At 63.8% G+C, this 9,534-nt stretch overlaps 1 protein-coding gene across 1 annotated transcript; it reads left to right on the forward strand.

The window, feature by feature from the left end:
• The first annotated feature begins 260 nt into the window (after nucleotides 1-260).
• On the forward strand, nucleotides 261-8,962 carry SNTA1 (syntrophin alpha 1). The gene is made up of 8 exons (XM_015296797.4): nucleotides 261-536; nucleotides 2,274-2,459; nucleotides 5,997-6,186; nucleotides 6,265-6,472; nucleotides 6,539-6,669; nucleotides 7,631-7,827; nucleotides 7,916-8,103; nucleotides 8,261-8,962. Exons 1-8 carry the CDS (start codon nucleotides 275-277, stop codon nucleotides 8,351-8,353), a joined length of 1,455 nt encoding a protein of 484 aa, XP_015152283.1. The 5' UTR covers nucleotides 261-274; the 3' UTR covers nucleotides 8,354-8,962.
• Nucleotides 8,963-9,534: the final 572 nt, after the last annotated feature.

Raw genomic sequence — 9,534 nt, forward strand, 5'->3', positions numbered from 1 at the left:
AGCCCCGTGCCTCCCTCCCGGCCCCGCAGCCCCGCACCGCGGCGCCCAGAGCCGGGCGGGTGTGAGTGCGGGTGGGCAGACCCCGCCGCGCCCCTCCCGCCGCTCGCCGTTCCCTCCACGGGCGCGGAGCTCCGCGGCGCGGCGCTGCCCCGACGGGGCGGGCGTGGGCCGGGCCGGGGGCGGTGCGCGGGGCGCGGAGCTCCGCCGGGCGGGCGCGGGGCAGCGCGGAGCGGAGGTGCCGGAGCGGCGGGGCCGGGCCCGGCATGCGCGGAAGATGGCGGCGGGCAGGCGCGGGGCGCGCAGCGGGCTGCTGGAGCTGCGCGGCCCCGGCGGGCAGTGGCTCCGCGTCCTCCTCACCCTGAGCGATGACACGCTGAGCGTCAGCCCCGCGGACGGCCCCGGGCCCGGGGAGCCGCAGCCGGCGCAGCTGAACGGAGGGGAGCAGAGCTCCGGCGTGCCCGAGGCGCTCGCCAACATCAGGCGCACGGTGCGCGTCGTCAAACAGGACGTGGGGGGGCTCGGCATCAGCATCAAAGGTGAGGGGGGGGCACCAGGAGGGGGCGGCGGCGGCGGCGGCGGCAGGTGGGACCCACGCTGCCGTTCTGCGACCGGAGCGCTCCGCCCGCGTGTCCTCGCGTCCTGCGTGACCCCGGTGCGGTGCCCCCTCCGGGCCGCCCCAGACGCAGCGCTCTGCCCCCGTCGGGTGTCCCCCGCCGCCCCCACCCCTCTCCTGGGGACTTTGCGGGAACTTCGGGCCGGGAACTTTGCGAGGGGGGGGGGAGGCGGGGGGCTGCCGCTTTCTGACGTGGCCGCATCGGGCTCAGCCTTCAGCGCGCTCCTTGCCCGGGCGCCGCGGGGTGGGGCGGTCTGTGGGGTTCGGGTCTCCGTGAGGGGTCCGGGGTGAGACCTCACTGCTGGTGGGGCTGTGGGTGCCGGAGCTCGGCAGCGCTTTTGGGAAGTGCAACTCCCCGTTGTAACCAACCCCGGGCTGCGAAGCGCTGCCGGCTCCGCGGCTCTCCCAGGAAAGGAGAAACGTTACTTGGTTCAGCTAAACTTTATTTTTGCAGTGACGTAGGTGGAAACCAAGGAGCCGTGATCCAAACGGGGAGCTGCGGGCGTGCGGGCAGCACCGGGCTGCCTTGTGCCTGCTGCTTTGCAGGGGCATGACCGTTTCCCATTAAACGCAGCCCTCAGCTCGTAGCCGAACCCTGCTGTCCCTGCGGGGGTGTGGGGACGTGGAGGGATGGGTACCCCCCTGCCAGCCAGCTCCTGTCCGTGGCCCGTGGGACAGAATCTGAAGTGGACATGTGAAGTCCACATTACAGCTGCATCCTAACCTCAGGCTGCGCTTTGCTCGGGCTTTCTGGTGCTTCAGCCAGCCCTGCAGGGTTAGGGTTAGGATTATCAGGGTTAGGGTTAGCGTCCTTCTCCTGCAGGGTTGATGTACCGGTGCTCCAGGCAGCGGTTCCCTCTCCATGCACGCAGCCCGGAATGGGTGGCTGCGAGGCGCTGCTTCCAGGCCGGGCTCGGCAGCCAGCAGCAGCCCCCGCGGGGGCCTCTGACAGCTGATAGCCGGAGGAGCCCTCAGCTCCCGGAGAGGCTCCGCAGAAATCTGAGCGGGGCAATGCCTGCGGCACAGCGGGCGCAGCACCGGGCGGTGTCGCGCTGCCGGCCCTGCCCGTGGGTGGGGGGCGGGGGGGGAGCGAGGGGGTGCCCGGCACACGCTGTCCCAGCGCCGAGTGCGGGCAGCGCCAGGCGGGGCTGCTGGCATCTCCTACAGGTTCAAAAGTTAACGTGCAAATTGATCTCCTCGAGCTGCCCGGAGGCCTTGAGAGGTGTCCTCGTGGGCTGAAGAGTGGGGAGCAGCCGGAATGGAGCCAGAGGGGAGCTGGGGGCAGGTAGCCCTGCTGCTGGGCCACTGCTCTGTGGCTCTTTTGCCTCTCCAGCACTCGGCTGCTGCTCCACTGAGACCGCGGGGTCCTGGGAGCGGGGAGGGCTGCTCAGCACACACAATTAATAATGCAGACAGTGACACGGTTTCCTGCCAGAAGTGATGGGGAGGTGATCAGGGCGTGTGTTTGCTGTGCAAGGAAACCTGCAGCCACTCAGATGGCTTTTTGAAGCACTTATGTGCATCTGCCGTAAAGCCCGGAGTTATTTGGGCACTGTGTGGGCAGTGCTTGTTGTGGGGATGGGGGCTGCACTCAGCCCCGAGCAGCCTGTGTGCCCCTAACCTCTCGGTGCCCCTTAACCACTCAGTGCCCCTTCTGCAGGTGGCCGGGAGAACAAGATGCCCATCCTCATCTCCAAGATCTTCAAGGGACTGGCAGCAGACCAGACCGAGGCGCTGTATGTGGGAGATGCCATCCTGTCCGTGAATGGCACCGACCTGTCCGAGGCCACGCACGACGAGGCGGTGCAGGCACTGAAGAAGACGGGCAAAGAGGTGGTGCTGGAAGGTAGGGGGAGGTGGGGTGCCCTGCTGATGTACGCCCTGCAGGTACCCTGATGGCCTCTGCTCCCGGGCTCTGCTTTTCCCAGAACTTCCATTTAAATCCTCCTCCTTAGCTGGAGCACTCCTGCGCCTTCCCCCAGTTGTGTCATCTCCAGATTTCTGGTTTTCGCTGCGCTCAGCCCTTTTCTGCTGTGGGTTCCTCCTCTCCTGGGAGCCACAGAACCACGCTGCAGCCTGAGGAATGTGCTGCTCTGCACAGCTGCCGGGCGCAGATAGGGGCTGATTTATTTTTTTTCTGACCAAAGAGAAATACAAGAGCCTCTTTCTTTGGGAGTCTGCAAAATTCCTCCCCACGGCCGCCGCGCTCAGACCACCCTCTCTCTGTTATTTTCTTTTCATCCTTTACTTTGGCACGGGCTTCCCTTCTGCTGGAGGTGCTGCAGGAGGTGGTGCTGAGCTGCCCTTCCTTGAGAGAACCATTTCTCCCCGTGACCTTCCTCCTCCTCCTCCTCCTCCTCCCCCCCTGCAGGGAGCTGGGTGGGCACTGCCCTGCTGCCCTCCAGGAGACACCTACGTGTGGTTCTGCAGGAGGTGGGCTGCTGCAGGAGTGGGGCTGGGCTTCAGAGGAGAGCTAAGCTGACTCCCTCTGTCACATTCTGGGTTATGTTGTACCGATGCCATCACCCTCCTGCAGCCTTACATTGCAACAGGGAATGTTCAGGTTGGATAGTAGGAAAAATTTCTTCTCCAGAAGAGTGGTGAGGCATTGGAACGGGCTGCCCAGGGTGGAGGTAGAGTAACCATTGCTGGAGGTGTTTTAAGAGCTGTGGAGACGTGGCACTGAGGGACATGGTCAGTGGGCATGGTGGGATACATTGGGATTGGAGTGGATGATCTTAGAGGTCTTTTGTAACCTGTATGGTTCAATGAGATGTGCATGGCATCTCCATCTCATTGTCACCTCCGCTTCCCCTCCATTTCCCATGAGGCAGAGCCTGGGTCTATGGCACTGCTCTACACTGAGCTGGGGACAGCCCTGCTTCACTCTTGTCCTTGGACTTGCTCCAAGGCTCAGTGACAAGTGACACGATGACTTTAGCATCCAGCAGGTGCCCTCTGCTCCTGACCACGCTCCCTCCCAGAGCCCCACGTCTGGTCTCCACGCAGGGCTGCCTGTCCCCTGCTGACCCCCGTCTCTGCAGCTCTGGGTCAGCCCTGTGCTGTTCTGCGTGCCCCAGCCTGGCACAGAGCTTGGTCATGTTGGTGCTGGGGTCAGCAGGGGATGAGGGCAAACTACAGCCCCTGGGCACTCCCTGGTTAGCTCTGACATCCGTTCTATTTACCATAAATACCACCATGCAGTCATTTAGCACAGCCAGCATATGTTCGCCACCTTTCTCCTCCCCAGCAAAGCTTGTGTTTGGAACTGGAGCTCTTTTAGAGCGGCTCACGAGCGCTGTGCCAGACAGAAGCAGAGCCCTGACCGTGCTGTCGCTGAGAAACCATCAGTTTGCACTCTCCTGGCTGGTGGGGGCAGTGAATTGGGGTACCACCCCCCGAGCTGAGCCGTACCCCAGAGCCAATTCCTGGCCCTGCAGTGCTGGCATTCCTGGGTGAGGTGACGTGCAGAGGCTCCCGGTGTGCCCTGCCAGCAGGCACTGCGCTGTGCCAAGCTGCTCGCTGCTATCTGCACGAGTGTGATTGTATTTATATTACACTGTTATTTGGGGAGAGGTGCTCTGCCTGACCTTATTTTTCCCCTCCTTTTTTTTTTTTTTTTTAAATTTGTTTATGCATCACTTTGTATCCAGAGCTACAAAGCAGTCCAGCAGACACTGGAGAAAGTAGCACAGGGCTGAAGGGACAGGAGGGCTCGGGTGCTGCTTTTGGGGCTGAGATTTGCATGCTGGTGCAAAGGGGCTCAGCAGTGGGTGTCCCTGAGGCGCTGGGACTGCCCTCCTGTCTGTGTGCCTGTGGAGCTGTGCAGGGTGAGCCCTGATCTGTGATCTGAGCATTGGGACGTACCCTGGGAGATGCTGTGGGACCACCAGATCTGATAAGTGCTCCCTGCCCTCCAGAAAGCTGCCACCAGAGCCTCCTATCTTGGCACATTCAGGGCAGAAAACTTACAGAAAGTGCAAGTTTAGTGACCCAGCTGTGCTGCCTTGGAGATGCTTTGAGATGGGTGCTGTGATCTCAAGGTCCCACCTGGGATTTTTGGGGTGCACCAGGACGTCCTGCGCAATGAATGCCAGAGCTGGTGGCCGTGTGCCCATGTTTCATGCAGCACTGGCTCTGCGCTCATGTGTGCACTGAGGGGGGGTCTCCAGCACATCCCACCAACACCCCGGGGCAGTGCCCTGCACCCCATCCCCTGCATGGCTCTGGGGATTTCTCCTGGCACAGCAGCCATTGGGACTTCCCCTACCCCTTCCCCTGCTGCCAGGATGTGCTCCAGCCATTGCACAGCTAACGCTGGTGGTGTCCCACTGCCCTGAGGTGACACTTAAGACAGGTGGTGCAGGAATGCTGCAGTTCCTGTGGGTTAGGAGGGGGGGCTGGGGGCATGGCAAGCAGTGTGTCCCCATGCCCCAGAGCACCGTCCCCTGCAGATGGCCTTTGGCATGGGTTGGGTGCCTGCAGCTGAACGCTGAGTTGTGAAATGCAATGAGCTGCCAGGCACCGGGTAGTGATGGGTCCCCACTGCTGGGAGTGCTGCCCGGGCAGCACAGCTTGCATGCCTGTGGCAGCACGGCTGCTATTTATACCAGCAGGCATGAGGTGGGTGGCAGGCACATGTCCGTGCCCTGGTCCTCTCCCAAGGGCCACCCAAGGAAAGCCCTTCCCCAGAGCCACACAGCCCCTGTGGGGCATTGCCCTGCTCGGCCCTGGCTTGGGTGAGCCCCGAGACCCCCGGCCCCATTCTGTGGCTGTGTCTGGAAGGCCCCACCAGTTCTCCATCACTTTTCCTCTCCCCTTTCCCAAGCTCTCTGAGGGGACCACTCTGAGGTTTGCTCCTGACTCGCCTGGAGCTGAATGCTGGTTCCTCACCCCTGCTTCGTAGCTCACCAGGCAGGGTGGGTTATGTGAGCTGTGTGCACGCAGCTCCAGGCTTTTCCTGGGGCCAAGCCATGGTATTTGAGAGCTATTACTGCTTTGTTCCCACTTGGCCGTGGGACCAGCTGTACCAGCACAGTTTGGACTGTGTAATTTTGGCCTGGGCCTCCTGCCCGATCCCCGCCCCAGGCTCCGTGTGCCATCCCAGCCAACGGGGTCAGGGCTGGAACTGGAGCTGTGACCCAAGCCATGTTAAAAAAAAACAAAAAACAAAAAGCAAACCATAAGAAAAAGGGGAAAAAAGGATAGTTTTGGCCAGCTCAGCTCTCTGGTGCACGACAGCGTGCCCCGAATCACATGTGGGGTACTGCACAGATCCCACAGCAGCACTGCGGGCGATGCTGGGGCGATGGGTGCAGGCGGTGTGGGTGCTGCAGGCAGGATGCGGCCACGCCACGCCGTACCCCGGGCTCTTCTCTCGCAGTGAAGTACATGAAGGAGATCTCACCCTACTTCAAGAACTCGGCGGCGGGGCCGACGGTCAGCTGGGACCCCTCTCCTGCTGTCCCCCAGAAGCACTCGTCCCCCGTGCTGCCGCCCCGCGAGAGCCGCACGGTGCCGCTGCGGATGTGCTACGTGTCCCGCAAGTGCCTCCCTGCCGACCCGGAGCACAGGTAGGGCCGCGCCGCGCTGCGGGGATGGGGCGGCCGCGTGGGGGCAGCGGGGGATCCAGCAGGGCCGTCTCACCGCAGGTACCTGGAGGTGTGCTCGGCGGATGGGCGCGTGGCTCTGTTCCTGCGGGCGAAGGATGAGGCCGCGGCGCAGTCGTGGCTCGGGGCCATCCAGAGCGCTGCGGGCGCGCTGCTGCCGCGGGTGAAGGAGGAGCTGCGGGCGCAGCTGGCGGGTGCTGGCACAGTGAGCGGCAGGGATGTGAAGCACGTGGGCTGGCTGACCGAGCAGGTACCCGCGGCCCCGTTGTCCCCTGCCTGGTGTCCCCTCCAGCCCTGACCCCCCTTCCCCTCGCAGCTGCCCGGTGCCGGCACCAGGAACCTGCTGGCGGTGCTCACCGAGAAGGAGCTGCTGCTGTATGGCAGCCTGCCGCAGAGCCGTGATGCGCTGGGCAAGCCGGTGCACAGCTACCCGCTCATCGCCACCAGGTAGGGCTGCCAGCGGGGTGGGTGGTGGCGGGGTCCCAAAGGGGGTGGTCGTGGTGTCCTGGGGGGGCGGCGGTGGTGGTGTCCTGAGGGGCTGGCAGTGTTGTGGGTTGGTATCCTAGGGATGGTGGTGGTGTCCAAGGGTGGTGATGGTGTCCCAAAAGTGGTGGCAGTGTCTGGGGGTGGTGGTGGTGTCCAGGGTTGACTGCAGGACCCCGGCGCTGGTGGCAGAGTCTAGGGGTGGTGGCAGAACTTGGTGGATGATGGCAATGCCCCTGGGATTTCCTTCCTAGGACCGATGCCAAAGCTTGGGGTGGTGGTGGCAGAGCCTCGGGGGTCACTGGCAGTGTTCAGGGGTTATTGGCTGTGCTCTGGGGATGGTGGCAGTGCCAAGGGTGGTGGCAGGGTGCGTGGGTCGTGGCAGAGCCTCAGGGGTGCTGGTGGTGTCCCAGAAGTGGTGGTGGTGTCCCAGAGGCGGTGCTGTTCTGGGGTGGTGGCAGTGTCTGGGACGGGTGGCAGCATCCTGGGTGGTGGCAGTGTGCAGGGATGGTGGTGGTGGTCTGAGGTATCGGTGTCCTGGGGTGGCGGTGGTGTCCCAGGGGTGGCGGTGGTGTCCCAGGGGTGGCGGTATCCCGAGCCGGAGGCGGCGCTGCGGGGCGGTGTTGGCGTCCCGGGAGCAGAGGTGATGCCCACGGGGGGTGGTGGAGCCCCGGGGGGGCAGCGGCGTCCTAGAGCGGTGGAAGCGTCTGCGAGTCGCGTCAGGGTCCGTGGGGTGGTGGCAGAGCGCTGGGAACGGTGTCGGTGTCCCCGCTGTCCCGGCAGAAGTTACGGGGGGCGGCGGCAGCCACCTCCGGCGGCCGCTCTCGTGGCGCGGGGGCGCGCACGGTGCGCGGGCGCGGCGGGGCCCACGGGCGGTGTTGTGGCGCCCCCTGGCGGCCGCGCCGTGCTGAGCGCCGTGCCGCAGGTTGGTGCACTCGGGGCCCGCCAAGGGCTCGGCGCTGCTGGAGGCGGAGTTGGCGTTCGCGCTGCGGGCCGGCACGCGGCTGGGCGTGCAGAGCCACCTCTTCAGCCTGGAGAGCCCCCGCGAGCTGGCGCTCTGGACCCGCCTGCTGGTGGACGGCACCCACGGCGCCGCCGAGCTCGCCCAGGAGGTGTCCGCAGGTACGGGGAGGGGGTGGGGGTGTCCCGGCGGGGCGAGGGGTGGAGTGGTGCGCCCGTATCACGGCGCTGAGCGCGTCCCCGTCCGCAGCGTGCACCTGGAAAGGGCAGGAGTGCACCCTGTCCGTCCACATCGACAAGGGCTTCACCATCTCCGCCACGGAGCCGGGGCTCAGCAGGACCGTGCTGCTCCAGCAGCCCTTCGAGAAGTTGCAGATGTCCTCGGACGACGGAACCAAGATGCTCTACCTGGACTTCGGCGGCCCCGAGGGAGAGATCGTGAGTGGGCGTCGCCCCACGGCCCCAGGGAGGCTGGGGGGGCTCTGGGGGGTCCTCACCCCCCGCGGCTCCTCCGGAGCCCTCCCCTCCGCCAGCACAAAGCCGCCCGCTCCGCGACGTTTCTCATTGCAAACGTCCCTCTGCTCCTCTCTTGCAGCAATTGGACCTTCACTCCTGCCCCAAAACCATCGTGTTCATCATCCACTCCTTCCTCTCGGCCAAGGTGACCCGGTTGGGGCTGCTGGCGTGAATCCAGAGTGGGGTCCCGTCCCCCACCGCATCTATGCACCTCCCTTCAGGCCACCTCCTGCCCGAAGCCCCCCCGCTTGGGATGCAGCCCCCTGCGGGGTGATGCCATCCCGGTGCCATCCTTGGGGGTGGCGGTGCCCGATGGCTCCATGCCTCCATCCCTCCCTGCAGTGCTCTGCCCGAGCAGCCCCGCGGACACCACCCGAGTGCCTTGAGATGATATTTTCTGTACAAAGAACCCGTTTGTATGGAAGTTTTATATTTATATCACCCCCGGTTGCAGATGCTGACGGGGCAGCACTCGTCCACCCGGCACAGGGATGGGGGTCTGCCTGCCCCCAGCACAGCACAGCTCCAGGGGCGGATGGACGGGAGCTGCAGATCAGCACTCTTTGCCAAACTGTTCCTTGTCGCAGCGATGGGAGCTGCTGTTCTTTGGGATGGTTGGGCTCTTCGTTTCACTTTGCCAACTCCGCATCGTTTTATTTCTTGGTTCTGGAGGGAGGGCTGCCGGGTGGCTGCTGGGAAACACGTCACGAACCGAAAGATTCTGCATGGAAATGCCTCTTCTTGTCTGATTTTGGTCAAATAAACTCGCAGCTCACACCCAGCATTGGTTCTGGGGGATTTGCACTGGGATGGGTGGGAGGAGGGGATGCGGGCGCCGCGTGGGCTCGTGGTGGGGCAGGATGCAGGGGAGCAGACCTGCGCTGTATGGCACAGTGCTGTCCCATGCAAACTGCGTTTCCAAAAGAAGAAAAAAGAAACAAACCCCCCCCAGCTACGTTACTGTTAACTCAGTGCCACAGTCCAGAAGCAGATGGTGTATTTGCCTATGATCAAAAGCCTGTTTGCACGAGGAAAGAAACTACTGCTGCCATTCCCCTTCCCTTCCTACCCTGCAGCCTTTGGGTTCACTCCAATAAAAGAGGGAATCACTCCCAGTCCTGAGCAGAACTGCCACAAACTGCCACCCCACTCCACTGCAGCGCTGCAGAACAGGCCTTCTGTTTGGAGGTGGACCTTAACTTCCCTGGACTTTTTGTGTTCAGTGCTGGTGATGGGGTGGGGACTTTTCCCAGCCCTTCCCAGCCCTGGCAGTGTGGTGTGGCTGAGGCTGGATGTGACCACCAGGACTCGAGGAGCGGAGGTAAAGGGGGTGGTGAAGTGAGTGCCGGGGGA

The sequence above is a fragment of the Gallus gallus genome, chromosome 20 (genome assembly GCF_016699485.2).
Source record: "Gallus gallus isolate bGalGal1 chromosome 20, bGalGal1.mat.broiler.GRCg7b, whole genome shotgun sequence".
NCBI classification, from domain to species: Eukaryota; Metazoa; Chordata; class Aves; order Galliformes; family Phasianidae; genus Gallus; species Gallus gallus.